Source organism: Rhinatrema bivittatum, chromosome 3 (genome assembly GCF_901001135.1).
Source record: "Rhinatrema bivittatum chromosome 3, aRhiBiv1.1, whole genome shotgun sequence".
NCBI classification, from domain to species: Eukaryota; Metazoa; Chordata; class Amphibia; order Gymnophiona; family Rhinatrematidae; genus Rhinatrema; species Rhinatrema bivittatum.
The window spans coordinates 251,524,413-251,549,474 of NC_042617.1; the positions used below are offsets into that span (position 1 = coordinate 251,524,413).

Sequence of the window (25,062 nt, forward strand, 5' to 3'; positions counted from 1 at the left end):
TGGCTAACCTGCTACTTTTTATTTCTTTTCCATATTCAAAAGCTTGGCAAGCAGTAAAGTTACACAGGTAAACTTATCCAGGCAACTTTACCTGAGTAATAGTCAGGGGAACATTTTTCGCAATAAGTTCTGCTGAACATTCGGGTAACTTTATCCAGATAACTTTTCCTCTCACCAGCTTACTGAATATTGACCTCATTGTATTCACCTTTTCCCCTAACAGTCTCCCCCAATGTCAGACCTGATATTATAATCCAATTTAAGGAAGAGGGAGCCAGGACTGAGCCCCAGGAATCTGAAGAAAAAGGAAACCTGCTCATCACAAGCTCATATGAAGGACTGAATGAAGCAGGTGATGTAGATTGGATTAAAACCTTACAGGAAAGATGCCTTCTCTGGACCAGGCACAGCAAAACTGAGTCATTAAATCAAAGCTCCTGGCTTCTAATCTTTGCACGAATAATTTGTTCTTGTGGCAAAACTGTAGGTTGACTATAAACAATATGGTTTGTTTGACATGTAAAACCTTTTGTATAGGACATTAGGTGGCAGTGTTCCACAGTCACCAGCAGCTGGCACAGAAGGAGTTAATCTCAGCAGAGCCAGTTAATGATGTCACTTCTGCTGTCTGAGGAAAGTAAGAGTTGGTTGCCAACAGCTGGAAGTGAGAGACACATAGCTAGGATTGGACTGCCAAAATTACTTTGAATTGTCATTTTTAACAAAGGGGATGATGTAATAAACTGCGCTGAGCCTACCATGGGTTTTTACTCATGTTTTAACACGAGTTTTTTTTATGCCAATCTTACTCATATATGTAATATGTGTTTTAGTGCCAAAAAACCCATGCTAAGAAACCCAGGTTATGCTTAGAGTGGGTGCATGTAAATCCCTTGTAAAAGAAGGCATTAGCTATTCCCCAGCAATGAGGGAGGTGCATTAAAAGGTAGACAGCTGAAGGACATTTTCTTAATGCTGGCAATTTAATACCTGAGTCAGAGCAGGAGTAAACCTTAAGTCACATTTCCTAGCTTGTAGCAGATGGACTCAGGACCAATGGGTATAGTGTACTCCTGATAGTTGGGAGACGGAGTCAGATTTCAAGCTGACGTCAGGAAGCTTAGCTCTTCAGTATTTCTCCATCTCCTAAGCAGTTAGGGACACTACATGCACTTGCACAGTGTTAGAAAATCTAAACCAAAGAAGAAAGACATCTTACCTCTACAAGACGAGCCCCACTCTCCTGCGGTGATACCTAAGGGTCCCTCCCCCAGTCAAGAATTCCTGAGGTGATTTCCGAGATCCGTCAGAGGTAAGCCTCAGTCCGGTAGCCGGTTCCCGGCGTGGACTTAGCCCCCAGAGTGGCTGAAAGGCAGAAGGTGCGATACCGAGCGCGGCGGTGAAGGTATTTTCCCTCTCCCCCCCGCAGCTGGAGACCACTTGGCACAAGACCGGGAAGCGCCGAGACAAGGTAAGGTAAAAAAACTTTCTTAAAGTCTCCAGTCTCCGAGGCTCGGTTAGCCGCTCAGATCTTCCGTCTGTTAAATCGGGCTGAGCAGCCCCGTCCGGGCTAGACCCCGATCCGGTGCGAGGTTCCACACATGTGGAGACCCCCCCGGGGGGGTCGCCATCTTGCCCACGTGGTCGTTGGCGCCATTTCCCCCCCTTGATCACCGTATTGTCCGCACAACTGAGCCATGCGCACAGCGGCGAGCCGGGGGCACAAACAACTTGTGCGCACAGCGATGCGCACAGCTGTGCCGCGTGCACAGCGACACGCACAACGGTCCTGGGCGCACAGCGGCACGCACAATGGTGCCGGGCACACAGATAGGCCGGTGAACACAGTGGCGCGTGCATCCCCGCTAAGCGCACAAATAGCGGCCTACACACAAATCTTACGTTTCCTGCATGCACATCGTCGGTGCACCCAGAGCGCACAACTAAGTCTCCCTGCGCGCGCATCTATGCGCACAGATGAATTTTGAGCCACTCTGCGCGCACAAATCATGGCACCGCCGGCCAAGAAAGCCAAGGGACAAGCCCTCTGCCCAGCCTGCCACATGAGAGCTGCGCAACCCGAAGTGGCCTCTGTCCTATGCCTGCAATGCGAAGAGACTCAGGGGAAACCGAATCAAGGCCCCCCTCAGCCAGTAGAGGAATCCAGCTCCATCAATGATAGTACCCCGGACCTCTATCTCCGGCTTGGCCCCTCTTCAGATGGGCACCTCTGGGAACTCCACTGGATTCAATATGGACCCAGGGACCTTTTCCTGGGTGGAATTCTTCAAAGGACTGTTATGTTGTGAAGAAAGTCAATAGTGGACCCTTGGGCCGGCTGAGATGGACAACGTCCACAGATGTTAATCAGCCGGGAGGCGGAGCTCAGCTGGAGCGGACTGGTGACGTCTTCACCCTGGAAACCTGAGACCCCCCCAGGAGGAGCCCGTAGGGGTCCGAGTCGCTGGGACTTAGGAGAATCGTGAATAAGTCCGAGGTCTGTGGCTGGCTGAAGACAAGGAGAATCGTGAAGAAGTCCAAGGATCGTGGCTGGCTGAAGACAAGGAGAATCGTGAGGAAGTCCTAGGGTCGTGGCTGGCTGAAGACAAGGAGAATCGTGAGGAAGTCCGAGGGTCGTGGCTGGCTGAAGACAAGGAGAAACGTGAGGCCGGAGCTGGAGTCAGGATACGTACAGAACAAGCAGGAACCAGAGCTGGAACCAAGGCACGGCAGGACCAAGCAGAACCTGAACTGGAAGCAAGGCACGGCTGGACCAAGCAGGAACCGGAGCTGGAAGCAAGGCACGGCTGGATCAAGCAGGAACCGGAGCTGGAAGCAAGGCACGGCTGGAACAAGCAGAAACCGGAGCTGGAAGCACGGCACGGCTGGAACAGGCAAGAACCAGAGCTGGAAACAAGGCAACTAACCACTCAAGGAGCGACCACGTTGCAAAGGCAAAGCAAGGAAGTCAGACGCTGGTTTAAATAGCCAGCCGGCGTCTGACGTCAGGAACGGGGCGGTTCAGCACTTCCGGGTGCTGGACCTTTAAGAGCCCCCTGCTCGCGCGCGCGCGTTCCCTGGCAGTGGGAGGAGTCAGAGTCGGCCTTCGGCAGCGTCTCCACGTGGAGAGAGACGCTGCCATGCGGCCCTACAGGCCCCAGAAGCGGCGGATCGCGGTGAGCCCGGGGGAGGCGGCGGAGAGGTAAGGACCCGGTCGCTAGCCTAGCGACCGGGACCGCAACAAGGACTGCAAACCTTTGTCCAGGCGCAATTGGTACCGCCTGCGACACAGCCACAGCCTCCACCAGAAGCGCAAGACCTTCCAAGTCCCTCTCGGATCCCCCGAGACGTGCCCCAGCCAGGCAAAAGCCTCCCCCTAGGGGACACAGACACCTTGGGGGAAGAGCCTGACTCCATGGAGGAAGGGGAAATCCCTCCAGGGATGGAACCATATCGAACCATGATATGGTTCTTCTCCAAAGACAAGTTACCAGATCTCATGTCTCTGAGCCTGAAGACGCTGGCCATTCTTGGCGCAAGTACCACAGCGGAGCCAAAGACGAACCCAGTTTTGGTTGGTCTCCATCAGGCCTCATGCTATTTCCCAATGCTGCAGGCCGTACAATAACTGATTGACCTGGAATGGAATGCTCAACTTCAAAGGAGGACGAGCCCTAGAAGCTCTATACCCCCTGGAACCCATGGCCAAAGAACTCCTAGGGTTCCCAAAAGTGGACACCATGATCTGCGCTATCTCAAAGCGCACTACTATCCAGTCGAAGGAGGAGCTACACTCAAGGATGCCCAGGAAAGACATCAGGAATCCATCCTTAAACAGACATTTGATGTCAGAGCAATGACCCTGCAGATTGCCTCCTACTGCACCGTTGTGACAAGTGCCTGCTTGCTCCTCTCCAGGGACGCAACCACTTCCGCTGAAACATTAGAACTGGCGATATCTTTCCTCATGGATGCGACCTCTGACCTGGTGCACACCTCAGCCAGGGGCGTCTCATCCATAGTGGCAGCCAGAAGGCAACTATGGCTCCAAAATTGGTCAGCCGACGCAACCTCCAAGACGAAATTTACGAGAATGCCTTTTAAAGGATCCCTCTTGTTCGGAAGCAAACTGGAGAAGTTAGCCAACAAATGGGGCGAATCCCCAGTACCCCAATTACCGGAGGACAGGAACAAAAGAACCCAGCGCTCCTCTCCCCAAAGAACCAAGGGCATAGGAGTCCAGCGTTTTAGACCATACAAAAACACATACCAAGCACCTCGCCCCGCAGGCAGGGCCCAGTCCTTTCAGAACAGACACAATAAGAGGGGAGCCTGCTCAGGTACAGGACCTGGCTGCACCCCACAATGAGAATCAACAGACCCATCTACAGGAAGAAGCCATAGGAGGCAGACTTACCCTCTTCTTCCAAAGATGGGTCGAGATAACGTCGGACAAGTGGGTCCTAACCATCATTTGAGAGGGATACTATCTGGACTTCCACAGCATCCCTCCAGACAAATTTGTGAGATCACCGTGCCACTCCCTCTCCAAGAGGACGGCAGTGGAAACCATACTGACAAAACTACTCAGCCTAAAGGTGATAACCTCGGTGCCCACACACCAACAAAATACTGGTCACTATTCCATCTATTTTATCTTCCCCAAGAAGGAGGGTATGTTCTGGCCCATTCTGGACCTCAAGACCGTCAATCGCTACCTGAGGTTGCCGCACTTTCGCATGGAAACCCTATGCTCAGTCATAAGGGCAGTACAACCAGGAGAATTCCTGACTTCACTGGATCTATACAAACCCTATCTCCACATCCCGGTCCACCAGGACCACCAGTGCTTCCTACGCTTTGCCATACTGGACCATCATTACCAGTTCCGGGTGCTACCCTTCGGACTAGATACTGTTCCTGGGATGTTCATCAAAATCATGGTGGTAGTGGCAGCGACACTGAGGAAAGAAGGAATCCTCGTACATCCGTATCTGGACGATTGGCTGATCAGGGCAAAATCTCTAGGGGAAAGTTACCAGGCAACCACCAGAGTCAAGAATCTATTGCAGAATCTCGGGTGGGTCGTCAGCACAGCCAAGAGCTGCCTGCAGCCCCCCCAATCGCTAGAGTACCTAGGAGTCTGGTTCGACACCAAACAAGACAGGGTTGTTCTTCCCCGTACAAGGAAAAGGAAACTGATGGACCAATTGCGAAAAATGTAGAACTATGCTTGCCCCAAGTTATGAGACTACCTCCAAGTTCTCGGGCTCATGACATCAACCCTAGAAGTTGTCCCATGGGCAAGGGCCCACATGCGCCCACTACAATGTTCCCTACTGTCATAATGGAACCCGATGTCCCAGAACTACTCCATTCGCCTCCAGCTACCGGCAGAGGTTCGGTCCCAGCTCCAGTGGTGGCTACAGGAAGACCATCTGAGCAAGGGAGTAAGACTTTCCCCACTGACCTGGATCTTGTTCACCACGGATGCGAGATTGCAAGGGTGGGGAGCCCACTGCCAGGAACTGATGGCCCAGGGGCAATGGGACAGGGAAGAGTCGGGATGGAATATAAACCGACTGGAAGCTTGAGCTGTGTTTTTAGCGGGTATTAGGAAAGCACCTTCAGACAGCTTTATGATCTAAAAGACAAATTTATTGATAGCAATACAAAGACAATATAGAAAGAGGAACAAGGAAAGAGGAAGTCGTTGTTTCTCTGGAGACGCAGGTCAGTGGCAATTGGCGTTCAGCTTGCTTCTCAAAGCGCAGAGCCCTCGGGCTGGAGTTTATAAACTTTTTGCATTGTCCAATAGAAATACATTGATGCGCATCCTGGGTGTATTATCTTCTTCTAATATCCAATTATGAACGTTGCTTTATAGTCCAATCAGGTACCGTCTCTGGGGTGTTGCCTTCTTCCGGTATTGAGCTTGCCAAAGCACATGGTTGCGAAATATGTTGCCAGCAAAGTCAGGAAATACATAGCTCAGGCCTAAGGCCTATCTACATCCCCCCCTTGAATCGTTGGGAAACGATTCACCAATGAAAGGCTGAGATTGTATTTCCTGGATTGAAATGGTCATAGCATCAATTTAGTATGACCCACCTTTTGGACTGTTAAAAATGGCTTCCATATTCTTTATGGTGTTGAATCATTCCTTTTACATAACTCACATCCACAATCACAATCACAATTGTTCAGGCATACTCATTTTGTACTTTGTTTTATTGTCATTCAATCTCACATTCATCCTTCATTCAGGTATTGTTCTGGCCTTCTTCCAGTTGATCCAAGATTCTGTAGTGTGCTCCTATTGGCAGCATACCAGTGACCTATATTTCCAATTATTCCTCTCAATGATTGATTATTGATTGTCAATGAATGGTTAGAATAGTTGAAGCAATAATCCATCATTCTACTCAGGGTTAATGCCACTGTCTTAGGTTGCCCATGGTACGCAATCCTAATGATTGGCTACCTGGTGCTTACCCGTCATCGTTAAGCATAACAGCCTGAGGAGGTAACATTGCTGCTGTTAAATGAAAGGCTTCCTGTCGTATTCGCAGATGATATCTCAGGCCATTAAAATAACAAACTTCATTCATTCTCACAATTAACCATTGCAAACTCACTTAGAAATGTAAGCCACTTTAAACTGTGTTTCCCGTCAATTAAACCAAATTCTATGGAAATACAACCTTATCCCTTAAGAGATCTCACTCATTAGCTTCAGAAGGAGATTCAATCATGCTCATCATCAGATGTTGTCTAACTGCGGTGACTTGAGAGTAACTTGAGAGTATTTGAGACATAGTAGAAGCAATAGTTAGAATTAATTAATAGAAGCAAAACCACGCTTGGGAGTACTATTGCTTATGTCTTAGCCTACCATGCATTTGAGTGTTATGGGAATATAAACAAATGCTTCAAATCTAAATTAGGAATAGGATGTCGAAGGAGACATCCATATGGATGAGGGATAAGAAATCTCTGTAACCAATGGGATGGTATCTACAAACTCTACTAAATGTGATGTTTAAGAATAGGGAAATCAAATGAAAGTCATAATTCTGTCTTCAATTACCAAGAATAACTATATAAACATTTGGGACTACATTAAACCTTTAGACTTACTAAATGTACTCGAATTGAAGAGGACATACTTGTCTGCGCAGCCTATTCACATGAGCTGCCTAAGAACGGTGTGAAGGCTGAACTGACAAACTATGCTGCGGCACATTGCGCCGGTCTGCCATTGGCTCGCAGACATCTGAACAAGTCTGGACTAGAAAGGGCAGAGTGTAGCAACTGGAGATGAATATAACGTGGAAAGCAATAATGAAATCATAGATGGTAAGTCAAACCAGTTATCTATAGTTATCTATGGTTAATCATATAATGGATATGAGAGAACTGGGAATAGCAGCAAAACTTTAGTGTTTTTAGGGTAATGTAATGTGTAGCGTGTAGGTGTATGTAGATGTATGTAGATATCCAAATCATGGCATTTGCAGAATGGCATATGGGCTTGGAGTATATGGCAATCAATTATCAATGACATTTGACAAAGCATAGTGTGGTGTAATGCATAACAGTTAGTCTTTGTGTAAAGAGATGACAATGATTGGGAATGGATCTAATCTGATCAGGGCAATAAGATTCACACAATCATGAGGACTGCCTTAATGTAGAGTACAACAACATAAAGGCAAAACATAATCAAGCAAGAGTAGTAAAGTTCAATGATGAGTGGAAGATGAATTCTGTGTTAAGGCCGAGACTTCCGTAGAAGGGATGGGAAGAATGGAGTAAGTCCCATAAATGTCGTTTTCAAGCTTTCAGTGAGGTGTATCAACTTTTCATTCATCACGGCCTAATGGGGATATGTGCTTCTTTAATGGTTTCAGATACCTAATATGGTAAAGTAGCATAAAGGCAAATTAAGCATTTAAAGAAAAGTCATCTGTGGTAAGCTAAACCACAAATAACGAATATTTCAGACATTACATTAAACATAAGGCACACTAGACTGACACATACTCATCCATCCAACAAATATACATTCCTTGTCTTCATCACATAGGACAAACAACAGATAACATATAATTTGAGCTCAAAATTCATATCAAAATATGTATCAAAAGAAAAGTGGATCAAAAATCAAAAATCAAAAATGTGTATGAAAATTAAAAGTTCAGAATTCTGTCCAAAAGGTAGAAGAAGGAAAATAAAACTAAAGGTCCTTGAAGTGGTGAAGACCAGAACTGTGAAAGACTTCAAAGGGGCGTGGGATAAACACTGCGGATCCATAAAGTCAAGAGGCCGCCAATGAAGAGTGGGTGACTCGCCAGAATGATGGCTATTGACACAATACCCTTATTAAATAAACATACACATGCTTACTGTGACTCCTACATCGCTCTAAGCTTCAACAGCAAGAGGTAATGGAAAAAAGGATTTGCACTCACAAAGAGGGGAGTAGCTGGCTTGTTACGGCGGTTACTACCCCAAACCAAATATGCCTGATACTTCACTTTCAATGCATATACAGCATAGCTCTCTGCTTCAATGACAGGGGAGAAGAATAACTGATACTTCACACATCCAGCAGAGCTCTCTGCTACAACGGCAAGGGAGAAGAAAAAGGGTTCGCACTCAAAACGCGGGGAGTAGCTGGCTTGTTACGGCGGTTACTACCCCAAACCAAATGTGCCTGATACTTCACTTTCCATGCATATCCAGCATGGTTCTCTGCTGCATCGGCATGGGAGAAAGACTGATACATCACGCATTTCCAGCATAGCTCTCTGCTTCAACGGCAGGGGAAAAAAAAAAAATTAACAAACAAACAAACAACGGCAGGGGGAAAAATAAAACAAAAACAAAAAACTGATGCTTCACGCATATCCTGCATAGCTTCAACAACAGGGGTGAAGAAAAAAAGGATTCACAATCACAAAGCGAGGAGTAGCTGGCTTGTTACGGCGGTTACTACCCCAAACCAAATGTGCCTGATACTTCACTTTCAATGCATATCCAGCATGGCTCTCTGCTTCTACAGCAGGGGAGAAGTAAAAAAAAAAAAAAAACCAACAAGAGCTGTACAACATAGTCTAGGTAAAACAAATAAGCATGGGTGTAGCTTGCTTATCGCGGCAGTTACTGCCCCTACTACCCCTAACTAATCAAGCTAGATATTTCACTTGCATGCAGCTCCATCACTGCTCTCTACATTAATGGTGGGGGTGGAAGGGGAATTGAACAAGGAGCTAAGAGTAACAGATAAGAATGAGAGAAAAAATGTGTGAGGCTTGCTGGGCAGACTGGATGGGCCATTCGGTCTTCTTCTGCCGTCATTTCTATGTTTCTATGTTTCTATGAAGTCCTTGAAGACCTGAAAAGTAAATACTAGCATACAATTGAAATATCAAATTAGCAAATATTGTACATATAGATTTCCAACCAATAATATTAAATAAATTTAATCAATAATGTTCTGAGCTTATAGTCAATGTGTCATACCAAATAATTAAAATAATTAGAACTCAAATATCAAATAATTAATACTTAAATATGCTACATTTTAAACTAGAAACTATTTCTCCTTTTTTTTTTTCTTCGTTCACCGCACAGCCAGTGCTGGCAGAACAGATAAGCTGTGCTCGCAAGGGGACTGTTTGCAACACTAACTTCCCTTTTTTTTTTCTGTTAAGATACAGTTTGACTCTTTAGTTAAAATGTCTTGCCAAACTCATAATTCTCTTCTCAGAATCATAATTCAGCAGCTCAGATTCTAAATTTTAACACTAGTATATGTTCTTGTCAGTACTCCAGTTCAGTAATAAAGGAATGTGAAGTCATTAACGTAACAAAAGGTCAGTATGTAAAGTTGAGAGCAAAGGGGATTTAAATTGGTGGGAGATGTGTCTCGCTCCCCCCTTGATCCCTCTTTTACCACAAACGTACAGTTTAGAGCAGAAAGGAAATAACATGTTGTAAGAGGAAGATATCGCATGCGCTTGGTGATCACCTTAATAAAAATGCATTCACATTGAAAAGAGGAACTTACATTTAAAACTTAAAACTATACGGTACCATTTAAAAATTAACTTACTTATACTAAAAATCCTTATAATAAAAATATACCTGCAAATGATAATACAACTAAATCTTAATAGCTTGAACAATAAGACCGGTAAATACATTAACATGGGAAGCCTAGCAACCCGTCATATCTGTCCACAAGCCCATTACTTTTAGGGCGTTAAACGTCTGTGATGGCATTACAAAAGTTCTTCAATCTGATAAAAACTGACCACATGCAACTGATCCCAGTGCATGGCTGCTGTCCCTACTACAGAAGGCAGGGAGCCACATAATTAGTCAGGCAAAGTCTGTAGAGACATATCTATTTATTTTTGGATTTTATATACCGGAGGTTCCTGTATGCTACGCTTATCACTCCGGCTTACATGACAGACATCGGGAAGGCTGGCAAAGATTTACTAGTCTTATGTACACAAATATCCTAGGTAAGCAAATTCTTATCTTAGCTTCTTTGTCCTGAAATGAATATTGCAGTAATGCAAGCAATAGCTATAAAAATAAGGCTCAGAATAAGGAGGTTTTCCTAAATGTGGTTCTATTCAAAACTGTATTTCATATTAAGTTCACACTGTGTCCTGTCCAAGCTTCACTAAGGTGGCAATGTAAGGTCCTACATACGCTGATACCTTCTCTGATAGGTGTGAACTCACGTTATCTGGGGACATGTATGTTGGCTATTAAAGCCTGGCGTCGTGGTAATGAAGGGGCGTATTTACTCTGACTCCCACTACTCCTCCAATTATTGGGGTCAAATTGTGGTGGAGGCCTATCATTAGGCGGAGGTCTACTTGGTCCCCCCCTTGCAGCATATCTGCCTCTAATATTCCCTCTGGGGAATGAAGAGTGATTGTTAGGCCGATAGTGGCAATCCCTACTATAATGACCATGTTGTCCACACTGATAGCACTGTATGCCAAGATGATAATGACAATCTTTACTGTAATGGCCAGGTTTTCCACACTCATAACAATTTTTGGGTAGACGACGTTGTGGTGTGGGCCAATCAGGGTGTGGTGTCTCCTCAGGAGATGCTGTAGGAATTAAATGGAAGTATCCTACTGCGGTCATCGCCTTCTCCAAAGGTGGAGAGGGTCCTGTACTCTGCACTAGACATCTGGAGGCAGTGTCAGCAGTCCTATAAGGAGGCGGTGATGTGGATTCCTTACTAATTTCTTCCTCTTTTTCTAAAAAGGCCTTTGTCATGACAAACCAACTATGAATTTGGACATGGTTTGCCAGGGTTTTTACGTCTTGCCCATTAGATTTACGATACTTGTTTTCCAGAAATGTCATAAGCTGTACGAGCAAGGGCGTGTCAAAGGAGCCTCCTGCTGGCCATGCAAGGAAAGCATCCTTCTCTGCCCACGCTACCCACTTAGAATGGTATTTACGAATCAACTTCTCATTGGGTTTAAGCAGGGCAATGACTTTGTTCAGGGGACATGACTCACTAACCTCTCCTACCATCTTGGGATCTCTCAATATTGCAGACCAGACTACGACACAATTATTAATAATAAATTTTGTGTAGCCACTCTCTTATGAGAAAGAGTGGTTCAACCTTACCTTAATTGTAGTTTTCACCGTACCGTGAATCCACGCTTCCGGTGTGCTGTACTTCTTCAAACGCGAAGGTATTCACAGCGGGGCAGGGAGAGACAGCCTGCAGATAAGGTACTGAAGACCTATCTACTCCTTTCCGTTTGACTGGTTACCGTTTTCTACTGTACTCGGGCTCCAGTGCGTTACCGCCGAAACAACCGGGATAGGGCCAGAAGGCAGCGTCAAATCTGCCAACTGTTTTCGAACTTATTAGTACACTAACGGAAAAACCTATGACTCACTCGTATAAGACAAGTTTTTACTTACCTTTCCAGACAGCTCCAAGTATGTATTCCGTGGAATGCTCGATCTGAAGGCTTCTTTTTTCTGCGGCACGTATTCCCGCTTCGGGATCCACCTGACTAGTTTCTACTCCGTCCCGGTACGCATCCCGCGTATCCCAGTATATATCCCACGTATATGCCCGTATATGCCCGGAGCCCCAGGTGGTATGTCGCAGTATTCAGCTTGGACTTACTGATTGGTACTGTACTAGATCTGCCAGATAGCAGTGCGCGCCAAGGTCTAAGAGATAATAAAAGTTACTGAACAGTTTTTTTTTTTCTTTTCTTTGAGAGTAAGACTTACTTCCTCAAATGCTTCCTTCGTGGTTTCTGAAGTGCCTCAGGTCTCAAAAATCTCAAAGTAGATTCTGGATGCTTCAGGGTAGGTTCCCACTCCCGATCAACGGCACCCTTACTTCCTTCGATGCTGGCAATGAGATATTCCTGAAGGTGTGCTGGTCCGCGATACCCGCATTAGGCCATCCGAGTCACGGCACCATTATGTTTTTAGCGGGTATTAGGAAAGCACCTTCAGACAGCTTTATGATCTAAAAGACAAATTTATTGATAGCAATACAAAGACAATATAGAAAGAGGAACAAGGAAAGAGGAAGTCGTTGTTTCTCTGGAGACGCAGGTCAGTGGCAATTGGCGTTCAGCTTGCTTCTCAAAGCGCAGAGCCCTCGGGCTGGAGTTTATAAACTTTTTGCATTGTCCAATAGAAATACATTGATGCGCATCCTGGGTGTATTATCTTCTTCTAATATCCAATTATGAACGTTGCTTTATAGTCCAATCAGGTACCGTCTCTGGGGTGTTGCCTTCTTCCGGTATTGAGCTTGCCAAAGCACATGGTTGCGAAATATGTTGCCAGCAAAGTCAGGAAATACATAGCTCAGGCCTAAGGCCTATCTACAGCTGTCAGACTTGCCTGCCTGCAATTCAGTCACAGACTCCGGGGCGAATCTCTCAGAGTCATGTCGGACAACACCACAACAGTTGCCTACATCAGCCGCCAGGGAGGAACCAGAAGCCAACAGCTGTCCCTGGAAATAGATCCCCTAATGGCGTGGGCAGAAGCAAACCTGCAAGGGATCTCAGCCGCCCACATCGCGGGAAAAGACAATGTCATTGCGGACTACCTCAGCAGAGAGAGCCTAGACCCAGGGGAATGGATGCTGTTGATCACAGCCTTCCAGTTGATAGCAAACTGCTGGGGATCCCCAGCCATGGATCTCCTGGCAACCTGGTCCAACGCCCAAGTTCCCAAGTTCTTCAGTCGCAGACGAGAACCGCAATCCCAGGGAATTGCCCTCGTCCAGACCTGGACACAGGAAGTCCTGCTGTACGCCTTTCCCCCATGGCCATGAACAAGGCTCTCAAGGTGCCCCATTTTCGGATGGAGACCCTGTGCTCTGTCATTGCGGCGGTGCACAGTGGCGATTTCCTAGCCTCCTTGGATCTGATGGAGGCATATCTGCATATCGGAATCCGCAAGGAGCATCAGAGATTTCTTCGCTTCATGGTCCTTGGAAGGCACTTCCAGTTTTGTGCCCTCCTGTTCGGTCTGGCGATGGCGCTGTGTACCTTCACCAAGGTTATGGTGGTTGTGGCAGCGGCCCTCTGGAGGGAGGGTGTGTTGGTTCACCCTTACCTGGACGATTGGCTTATCTGAGCGAAGTCGGAGGACCTCTGCAAGCAGGCGGTACAAAAGGTACTGCACCAGTTCAGGTCGCTTGGTTGGATCGTCAATCATGTCAAGAGTCATCTTCTCCCCTTGCAGACCCTGGACTTCCTAGGGGTATGATTCAACACTTGCATGGGCAAGGTCTTCCTTATGGCTGAATGCATCGACAAACTGTAGACACAGGAACGTTGCCTCTTGGACCTCCTGATATCCAAAGTCTGGGATTATGTTATGGTTTCGAGGTGTTTGAGTGGATTCTTGGGTACTGTGGGAGATGACCACGCCCACGGGGAGGAGTCCCGCGGGGAGCCACAGTACTGGGCTAGACTCAGGACGCACAAACTCAGAGTTTTGTCTTTTATTGTACAGCTGATGTGTACCACCAGAGCATACATTGGAAATGTAACTCCTGGCTCTGAGATGCACTAAACTCACATTTCTGGTGGCCAAAGTTATTCTATTGCTGTGCCTATTGTGGTAGAAACAACTAGACACCCCCACATGGGCACAGCAATAGATTCCCTGTAAGTACCCGGATCAGTCCAGACCATGGGTTATGCCTCCCTTCCAGCAGGTGGAGACAGAGAAAAACTTGAAAGGCACCCTCATTTAACCTGGTGTACCTCCTGCATCCCTTCAGTATTTCTCTGTCTCCAGCAGATGGAGGTGGTGTAAACCCTGCAGTCTTGCCTTGTTTCTGGGGAGCAGGCTATCCCTTGAAATAACTAAGAGTGAACTAGCTATATAAAGTTTTGAATCATTCAAGTTTAAAAAAAAAAAGAAAAAAGAAGTCTTCTGCAGCAGGGAATGTTTCCCAATCCTCTCAAGGGTTATTAGATCGTGTGGGGTCATCCCCTCTGGTGGCAGGTTATTGGAGCTGGGGTTGGTAACCCCGCAGGGTTCCAGTCAGGTAAGGAGCTGGGGATGAGATTACCGGTGGTCCGGTCCCTCTCTTACCTTGTGCCAAGCTTCAGCGTTTAAAAAAAAAAAAAATCGAAATTTTTGAAAATTTTTCTTTTTTGATGGGCTGCAATCCAGGACCCCCTCCCCATCTGCGTTTTTGACTAATTTTGCCGCATTTTTGACAGGTTTTGGGCTGTTTGTTCCCCTCCACGATGCCGCGGCCATCTTTGTGTGTGGCATGTGGAGAATCATCCATGCGGCTTTCTCGGGCCGGTATTTACTTCTGCTGCCTTCCGGGAGGGGAAGGCAGCTCCCTTTCTGGGTCTGCAGCATCAGCTAAGCCCCAGGGGGGCTCAAAAACAATCGGCTCCGCGGGACCCTCGGGCTAACCCTTTTCCCCTCAGTGCAGGGCGGCAGCCATCTTAAACACTTTTGCTGCAGCTCAGGCAAGGGCTATGGGGGATGGGGAGCTTCCTCCTGCACTGTCACCGGTTCCTGCCAGTCCTGATAATCCTTTTGATCAGGAGGATCCTGATGTCCCAGGGGGGGATGATGATGATTCTGATTCCTTTTCTTTAGATTTTGTCCTCCTTATGCATAAAGCCTTTCTGGCTTCCAAGTCTCCGCAGGGTGGTGCCTTGCTGGTGAGACCTGCACAGGGACCGGCCCCCAAGGTAGCTAACGCACAGATGTGCCCGCATCGCTGCAGGTCGCGAAGTTAAAAGGCTCCTTGGCTTCAGGAGGAGCAGCCGCTCTGGTGGTACCGAGCAGTGCGGCTTCAGCTGCAGTGACCTCTCCTTTCTCCCCGGCTGGGGCAGGATTACATAAGAACATAAGAAAATGCCATACTGGGTCAGACCAAGGTTCCATCAAGCCCAGCATCCTGTTTCCAACAGTGGCCAATCCAGGCCATAAGAACCTGGCAAGTACCCAAAAACTAAGTCTATTCCATGTAACCATTGCTAATGGCAGTGGCTATTCTCTAAGTGAACTTAATAGCAGGTAATGGACTTCTCCTCCAAGAACTTATCCAATCCTTTTTTAAACACAGCTATACTAACTGCACTAACCACATCCTCTGGCAACAAATTCCAGAGTTTAATTGTGCGTTGAGTAAAAAAGAACTTTCTCCGATTAGTTTTAAATGTGCCCCATGCTAACTTCATGGAGTGCCCCCTAGTCTTTCTACTATCCGAAAGAGTAAATAACCGATTCACATCTACCCGTTCTAGACCTCTCATGATTTTAAACACCTCTATCATATCCCCCCTCAGTCGTCTCTTCTCCAAGCTGAAAAGTCCTAACCTCTTTAGTCTTTCCTCATAGGGGAGTTGTTTCATTCCCCTTATCATTTTGGTAACCCTTCTCTGACCAGCGGAAACAGAACCCCTTGGATGGTATTGATCTTAAAGTGGTCCGCCTGTCCAGAGAGAGGAATTACAACCTCTCATTCCTGCAGTTCTTTCTGAGCTTGGGGTGGAGCTCCCTCCGCATGCTCCGCTGCAGGACCCGGTGGACCCAGTCCTGGCGGGATTGAGAATGCTGACCCGAGCTTTTCCTTTTCATCCCATGCTTCAGCAGCTGATGACCAGGGAGTGGGACGCTCCGGATGCTGGTCTGCGGGTCGATCGAGCCATGGATAAGCTGTATCCATTACTGGATGAATCTCTGGAGCTCCTGCGGTCCGCTAAACTGGACGCGTCAGTTTCAGCTGTTGCTAAGTGGACCACCATTCCAGTCGCAGGTTCGGTGGCTCTCAAAGACCTTCAGGATCGCAAGCTGGAAGTACTGCTTAAGCGCATTTTTCAGGTGTCGACCTTAGGTATCTGGGTGGTGGTGTGCAGCAGTTATATGTTGCGTGCGAGCCTGTGCTGGGTCCAACAATTGCTGACGTCTAGAGATCTTCCTCCGGGAGAATCAGAGCAGGCAGAACATTTGGAAGCTGCGGTGGCATATGGAGCGGACGCACTGTATGACCTGCTCTGCACTTCCTCTCGCGCAATGTCATTGGCAGTGTTGGCAAGGCAGTTTTTGTGGCTCCGAAATTGTTCGCGGATGTTTCCTCCAAGGCTCAGCTTGGGGCTATTCCATTTAAAGGTGTTTTTTCATTCGGTGAGGATTTGGAGCAGTTGATAAAGTCCCTGGGAGAGAACAAAGTTCACAAATTGCCAGAGGACAGACCGAAGCCCTCCAGAAGATTTCCATCATCCTGCTCTCGTTTTCGAGGGCAATATCGGTTTTGGCAGAGCAGGCTGCAAGCGCCCGGACAGCGGCAACCAACGGCCAGACACCAAGCCTGGTCCTCATCCTTTTGAGGCCGCAGAACCTCCTGGGAGGGTGGTTCTTTGGATTGGGGGGGTCACCTATCCCATTTTTACGAGGCATGGGCCATAATTACTTCAGATCAGTGGTGCTAAGCATAATAGAACGCAGCTATGCTTTGGAATTTGCTCGTCCTCTCCAAGATTTCTACTTAATAACCCCATGTGGTCCCCAGGTCAAACGGCAGATTGTTCATCAGATTCTCGAATGCCTCCTAGCTCTTGGTGCTGTAAAACCGGTTCCTCCAGAACACTGGATGAAAGAGAGGTACTCCATTTACTTTGTGGTTCCAAAGAAGGAGGGATACTTCCAACCAATCTTGGATCTCAAGAAGATAAACAAGTCTCTCAAGGTGCTGCATTTTCGCATGGAAACTCTGCGTTCCGTAATCGTGGCAGTACGCAAGGGAGAATTTCTGGCCTCTCTGGATCTGATGAAGGCATATTTACACATTCCTATTCGCGGGATCAGCAGAACTTCCTTCGCTTTATGGTCCTGTGAATGCATTATCAATTTTGTGCTCTGCCGTTCGGTCTCGCGACCGCCCCCGTACGTTCACCAAGTTCATGGTAGTTGTGGCAGTGTCTCTTCGGAGACAAGGCCTTCTCATTCATCCCTACCTGGACGATTGCCTCATCAGGGCGAAGTCGAGGGAATGCTGTCTGGAAGCGATCCACAAGGTTACCGCTCTCCTGGAATCCCTCGGATGGGTAATCAATCAGGCCAAGAGCAACTTGGTTCTTCTCAAACATTGGAGTTTATGTGTGATTGAGAGAAAGAGAGAGACTGGTCAGAGGTGATGTGTTTCTGTGAGAGAGACAGACTGGTCAGGAAGGTGACTGGTGTGTGTGTGTGTGTGTGTGTGCGTGAGACAAAGACTGGACAGGGAGGTAACTTTGTGTGAGAGAGAGACAGAGACTGGTCAGTGAGGTGACTGGTGTCTATGTGAGAGAGACAGACTGGTCAGGGAGGTGACTGGTGTCTATGAGAGAGACAGAGACTGGTCAGGGAGGTGACTGGTGTGTGTATGAGAGACAGACTGGTCAGGGAGGTGACTAGTGTGTGTGTGAGGAAGAGATACTAGTTAGGGAGGTTACTGGTCTGTGTGAGACAGAGACTGGTTGTGACTGGTTGTGGGCCCTAAGGAAGAGGACTGTGAGGACAGAGCTTCAGCAGCACTTCTGCTTCTGGTGAGTGCTATTGGCCTGCAAGAGAAAGGAGTAGGAGAGTTGCTGGAGAGGGTAAGTAAAGGCAGCTTTTAAAGTTTATTTTTCTTGATTGACTGCCATTTTAATTATTGGGTATTATGTGATGTGTCTACTGTTTTGAAATATTTTATTGATATTTGGACAATTTTTAATAATTTTTACGAGTTTTTAATTGTTGGATGTTATTCTGTTCATCAGCTGCTTTGTAACATTTATTAGTATAGTTTTACAATTATTTGTAAGTGGGTATCTATCTATAGCAGCTTGGCTTGCTCTGTTTTCCTAATAGGAGGTGTATTAGTGTTTAGGGCCTGGTTAAATATTTGTAGTGGTAAATTACTTTCATTTCATAAGGAGGGGTTTGGAGTCTGCCAGTAAAGAGAGTTTGTTTTGCTTTTACTGAGATGTCATCATATCCAGAATATATTTTTTTCTATGGTGAGTTGTACGGGTAATGCCCTAGTTCTGCTCTGCACCCATTTTTGGGGGTCGAGGGGGTTCCTGAGAATGCAGAATGTATATTTACATTTTGCTCCGTGACGGTCACATGTTCAGTGTGTCATGCATGTGAGAACCATCTGTCAGGTGTGTCCTGGCCGAAAAAAGGTTGAGAACCAATGTATTAGAGTGTGGAGAGTTTTTGAGACATGGTGTCGTGAGCGAGATTTTCTTCCCCGACACGCTACGATTGCTCAGATGTTAGCCTTTTTGCAGAATGGTTTAGCCAAGGGCTTGTCTTTTAACTCCCTCTGGGTACCGGTGGCGGCCCTAGACACTTTGGTTGGTAGTTCGGTAGCATCTCATCCAGATGTGGTGCGTTTCCTCAGAGGAGTAAGGCATTTGAAGCCCCCTGTACATCCGGTATGCCCGTCGTGGAGTCTTAATTTGGTTCTTTGCATATTGTGTGATCCGCCGTTTGAATCCCTTAAAACGGTGACGTTGAAGGATCTTACTTTGAAGACTGTGTTTTTTGTGGATATATGCTCAGCTCGCAGAATTTCTGAATTACAGGCTCTATCTTGTAGGGAACCTTTTTTTGAGGATCTCTGATTTGGGGATGTCTCTTTGAACACTTCCATCTTTTTTGCCTAAAGTGGTATCCTCTTTTCATTTAAGTCAATCAGTTGAGCTTCCGGCCTTTCTTAATTTGTCGAACGATATACAACACGCATGAAAGCTTCGTCGGTTAGATGTTTGGCGATCCTTGTTACATTACTTGGAAGTCACACACTCTTTCAGACTCTCAGATCATTTATTTGTCCTATAGAGCGGCCCCAGGAAGGGTCATAAAACGTCTAAAACAACGATTGCAAGATGGTTGAGAGAAGCCATTTTCCTCTGCATACATTTGCAAAGGCAGACCTGTTCCTGAGGGCCTGAAGACCCATTCTATACGCTCTCAGGCAGCTTCATGGGCTGTATGCCAGTTGGTATCGCCTCAGGAGATTTGCAGAGTGGCTACTTGGAAGACGCTCCACACATTTGCTTGCTACTACTGGCTGGACGTTCAGGCTCCTGGGGATTTTGGCAGTGGCGTACTGTGCACGCGACTTGCACGGTCCTACCCAGTTTAGGGAAGCTTTGGTACATCCCATGGACTGGACTGATCCGGGTACATACAGGGAAAAGAAAATTGGTTTTTACCTGATAATTTTTGTTCCTGTAGTACCAAGGATCAGTCTAGACACCCGCCCAAGGATTAGGAGTAAGTAACCTGGAGATCTGTATTTCAAGAGTCCGCGCGCACATATTCAGGTAATGTTATTGCAGCATACTAAGAAAGAAAGTTACATGTTTATATGTTCTTGCAGATATTTATTATTTTATTATTTATTTATTTATTTATTCAACTTTATATACCGACTTTCAAATTAATATCAAGGCGGTTAACAATGATTAGAATTTGCAGTAGCAGAATTCATAAAAACCAAAACTCGTAAAACAGGTAACTCACTAAAAATTACATAGTTGATTCAAATATAATAATAAGCTAAAAAATAAATAAAATCCATTAGATTAAAAAACTTAAAACATAAAAACAAAATAAAAGTCTTAAAAACCTAAATTTTACCATTTACGCCCTTCTAGCTACACCTCTATCTTTAACCTGGCCTAAACCTCGGCAGTTCTTGTCATGTTTTAGTTCTGTTCTTGCTTGATTCATTGCTGGTATTATTCTGCTTTGATACTCTAAATACTGAAGGGATGCAGGAGGCACACCAGGCTAAGTGAGGGTGCCTTTCAGGTTTTTCTCTGTCTCCACCTGCTGGAAGGGAGGCATAACTCATGGTCTGGACTGATCCGTGGTCTACAGGAAGGAAAATTATCAGGTAAGAATCCATTTTCTTATATCAAGGCCACCAGAAATGTGAGTTAACTTTTACTCCACTTCTGGCCAAAGAGTTGTTAAAACACAGGAGTAAGTTGGAAGGAGTGTGACCAAATTGACCTTTTGGGCAAGACTGGCACTGGGCATCCAAATTTGGGCACAGTCTTGCATGCCAAGGCCATTTGGGCAAGGCATGCCAAGTGAAATCAAGGAGTAAGTTCTCTGGAATGGGCTACTAAAGGCATTAGGGATGCACAGCACCAAAATGTGTAGACTTCTGCTGTTGGTGCCCGCCCTTGAGAACTTATCCTTTGATTTCAAATGGCCTTGCATGCAAGATGGTGCCCAATTTGGGATGCCCAGTGCCAGACTTCCATGCATGGTCATTTTGGTCACACTTCTTCCCACTTCAAGCATCTACCTCCTTACTCCTACTTTAAAGCATTTTCTGCAATTGTGCAGATATTTCAGGTTAACTCACATTCCTGTTTGTACTTCAGATCAGTCAAGACAAGTGGGTTTTGCATCCCTACCAGCGGTTGAAGACAGAGGACAAAAACTTTGAGGCACTGCTACATATCTGAGAGTGCCACCTGCAGTCCCTCAGTATTTCTCTGTCTCCAGCAGATGATGGAGGTGCAAACCTGTAGTCTGAATGAGAGTAGTTTAAAAAAAAAAAAAGAGAGAGAGAGTGATTTCCAGAGACAAAAACAGCTTGGAGTGATCCATGAGGTGTTCGGTGCCTTCATGGACCACCCCTCAGGTGGAGCCGGGCAAGCATGGGGTTCATAATCCCTGGACTGGCTCTGCCCACATCATCCCGGGGCGTGATAGCCAGGGGTCCTGGCTCCCTCACTCCCTTAAATAATTTCTCTTCCACAACAAAGGCAACAACAGGAAAGTATACCCTTTCTTTCTGGGGTAGGTTTCTAGTGTTGTGGCTTGTTTAAAAAAAAAAAGAAAAGAAAAGAGCGTATTAGTGGCCAATTGGGTGCAGATTAGAGCAGCTGCAGGGCAGCGATTGCAATAGGGAGAAGTGTTTCTGAGTGACAACACCGGGGGATCCAGGACTGGTCAGAGGCAGTGACTAGGGCCGTTGCAGGATTTTTTGGAATGCGTGGCTCGAGTGCGAGTGTGTCCACCTGGTAAGCCCAATGGTGCCAGCATCACAGCACTGGAAAACCTGTAGGGCTTGCAGCTCGCAGCTTGGTTAGGTTAATGCAGCCTCATTTTACAGTGCCTGTGCCTTGGAGGGGGGGGGGGAGGGGCGAGAGAACTTCCACGGAGGCTGCAGTGGGCCGGAGGGTCACTTGCTCAGTAGAGCCAGTGGCAAATGCTTCTGGGGAAGCTGAGAATGCAGCAGCCTTTACCAAGGCATGTAGCAGGCAGACAGCAGCATCTGCAGGGTCCAGGGACTTCCCTCTTCCACTTTCCCCAATGTTGCAGTCATCAGGGGAGGATGTTGAGTGTGGAGGGATCCAGACAAGGAGGCAGATGAGGATATGGAGGATTTATCAGTGGATTTTTACTGCTTCTCCACAAGGCCTGTTTGGCCAGGCGGGGAGCAGTGGGGAAGCAACCCCTCGGGGGAAGCTGCAGTGTTCCTCGAAGAGGTCCAAGTTGACCCTAGTTGGGGGTTCATGGATCTTGCTTTGTCGCCTGGGACTGGCATGTTCCTCGCGAGAGGGGAATGGTGATGCTGAGGATTTGCAGGTTTCGGCCGATCCACTAGCACCAGGGGGTGATCCAGGGGATGACCTGGGAAAGGACCTTGCAGCAGCCGATATGGTCAGTGACCCAGGGGTGAGTAAGGATGTGGTGACCCGGATAAAGTACTGATTATGGAAGGGGATGACCCAAGGGTTGTCCGGTTGTTCCAGAAGGAAGAGTTGAGGCCTCTCATACCCCACGTCTTGGAAGAGCTGGGGATCAAGGTTACCCAGGAGGATTCTGATAATGAGGGCATGAATCCGGTTCTTGATGGCCTTGGGGGGGCCTCCAAAGGTTTTTCTGTTGCCCAAGAAGGTGAAGAAGCTGGTAAACCGGGAGTGGGATACTCAGGAGGCCAGCTTGAAGGTCAGTAGGGCGATGGTGAAGTTGTACCTGCTAACGGAGTAGATCTTAGAACTCTTGAAGCTGCCTAAGGTGGATGCGGTGGTTTTGGCGGTCCCTAAGAAGACAACTATCTCAGTGGCGGGGTCTGCTGCGCTAAGGGATGTTCAAGACGAAGCATCTGGGAGAGTCCAAAGGGAATAAGTTGCCAAAGGATAAGAAAAGTATCAAGAAGACCTTCCTGCCATGATCCCTAGATCATTCCTCGTGCTTTGGTAGATCCCTCTTCATGTTTTCCACACCTTCCTGGCTGTCTACCCTGTTGCAGATTTTGGTATCATCCACAAAAAGTCAGTTTTCCCGACTATCTTTCCACTATGTCATTCACGAAAATATTGAAAAGAACTAGTAAAGCTAGTAAAGCCTCCTCCTCATAGTAAACTCCATTTACCATTACCTTTTGTTACCAACCACTCAGCCAATTTCTAAATCAGTTAGTCACTCTAGGTTCCATACCAAGAGCACTTAATTTATTATAAATGCCTATATGGAACCATGTCAAAGGCCTTAATGAGATCCAAGTACACTACATCTAATGCTCCATCTTGATCCAACAATTTGGTCACCCAATCAAAGAAATTAATGAGATTCGTCTGACAAGATCTACTTCTGGTGGTGGTTTGGATCAAGCAATCTATTGGATTCTATTTTAGCAGCGATTCCATTAATTTTCTCACCACAAAGGTCAGACTAACTGGCCTGTAGTTCCCAGCTTCCTCCTCCTTCAAGGTGCAGTTTGTAATAGTTTCATGTCACCAGCATGTTTTATTTTGGGTGCAGCAAATTCCTGTAGAATTCTCATCTGATAGTTTTCTTTTTGAGAAAGTCAAAAAGGCTGGAGGCTGGTATCACCTGTGTGGCTGATGCAGTATATGACCTCATTCATACCTCAGCTAGATGTATGACTTTCTCGGTGGCAGCTTGGCATTTGCTGTGGTTGCAAAACTGATCAGTGAATCACAAGTCAAAGTTAAGTGAATTGCCTTTTAAAAGGAAGTTACTGTTTGGTGATGATCTTGAGAAACTAGTAAAGCATTATGAAGACTACAAGTCACTTAAATTGCAGGCAGATTTACCCAGGGGAGTCTTAAAAGGGAGGCTTTGACAGACCTAAATTTAAGGAAGACAGATGTTACTGGACAGGGAAGATGTCTTCATTTCAGATGGTGTGCCTTGACAGCAAATCACAATCCTTTCATTCCGAAGAGTCTCTGAGGACAACCATACATCCAGCTGAGGAGGTCCCAAAAGTTCTCAGTGAGATTCAGGGAGACATTTATCCGAATTTTATGGAGAGTGGGTCTGCATAATAACAGATCAGTGGGTTCCTTCCATGGTAAGAGATGGTTACACCCTAGAATTTGCACATCATTTGAAGGAAGCCTTCGTGGAATCCCCCTGTGACTTTCTAGAGAAGAAAGAAGCAGTAAGGTCAATGCTGGAGCATCTTCACTGGTTGACAATCATGGTCCCAGTATCAAGAGAACAATCGGACTGGGGCAAATATTTTATTTATTTTGTGGTTCCAAAGAAAGAAAGTACATTCAGGCCAATTCTAGATTTCAAGCAAGTGATTGAGGCCTTGACATTTCTGCATTTCCAAATGGAGACTCTTTGTTCTATGATTGTGGCAGTGAGGAGAGGAAAATGTCTTGCCTATTTGGATCTTTCTGAAGTGTATCTCCACATTCTGATCTGTCCTTCACACCAGCAGTATCTCAGGTTTGTGGTCCTGGGAGGTCATTATCAATTTCGAGTGCTACTCTTTGGCTTGGTGATTGCTCCAAGAACGTTTTCAAAAGTAATGGTTGCGGTAGCAGTGACCTTATGCAAAGAAAATTTGATGGTTTATGCTTTCTTGGATGATTGGATAATAAGGATGAAGTTGGAAGAGGAAGCCAAATGTTCAACAACCAGAGTGATTCAGTTCTTGAAGGATCTGGGATAGGTGATAAACTTTGCCAAGAGCAAATTGGTACTGTCAGGTACTGAAGTATTTGGGAGCGTGCTTCGAATATCAATGTGCTGAATTCTTCTTTACAACAGACCAGAGAGTCAAGCTTATGATGGAGATTCAGAACCTCTTGAAAATAAAGTCACTCAAAGTATGGGATTATTTGCAAGTGCTGAGCTCCATAGCAGTGACTCTACATCTGGTTCCATGGGCAAGAGCTCATATGTGGCCATTACAGAAGTCTTTCCTATCATGTTAGAGTGCAGTCTCAGGATTCTAGATGAGGTTGAAATTAACATCAGAGGCCAGATCCAGTTTGAGATGATGGCATAGCTTGGAATCTGGACAAAGGAATGCCTTTGGAGTCCCTGGATTGGATAATTGTAATGCCATATTCAAGAGTTGGGATGCAAATTTTCAGGGCAGGTTGGCCCAGGGTTTCTTGGATCTAGTAGAGGCATCGTGGTCAATAAATTGTTTGGAAACAAGAGCCAGAAGGAAGGCTCTGTAAGAATTTGGTTCTGTGATTCAAAGCAAATCAGTAAGAG

General features: G+C 46.3%; 1 protein-coding gene across 1 annotated transcript in view; it reads left to right on the forward strand.

Moving 5' to 3' along the window:
* The window catches only part of LOC115087349 (oocyte zinc finger protein XlCOF6-like), a 71,640-nt gene that overhangs the window by 39,770 nt on the left and 6,808 nt on the right, over positions 1–25,062 (forward strand). Inside the window, exon 7 of the mRNA XM_029594457.1 lies at positions 224–352. Coding sequence (XP_029450317.1) covers positions 224–352 — 129 coding nt within the window. The remainder of the gene's footprint in view (positions 1–223; positions 353–25,062) is intronic.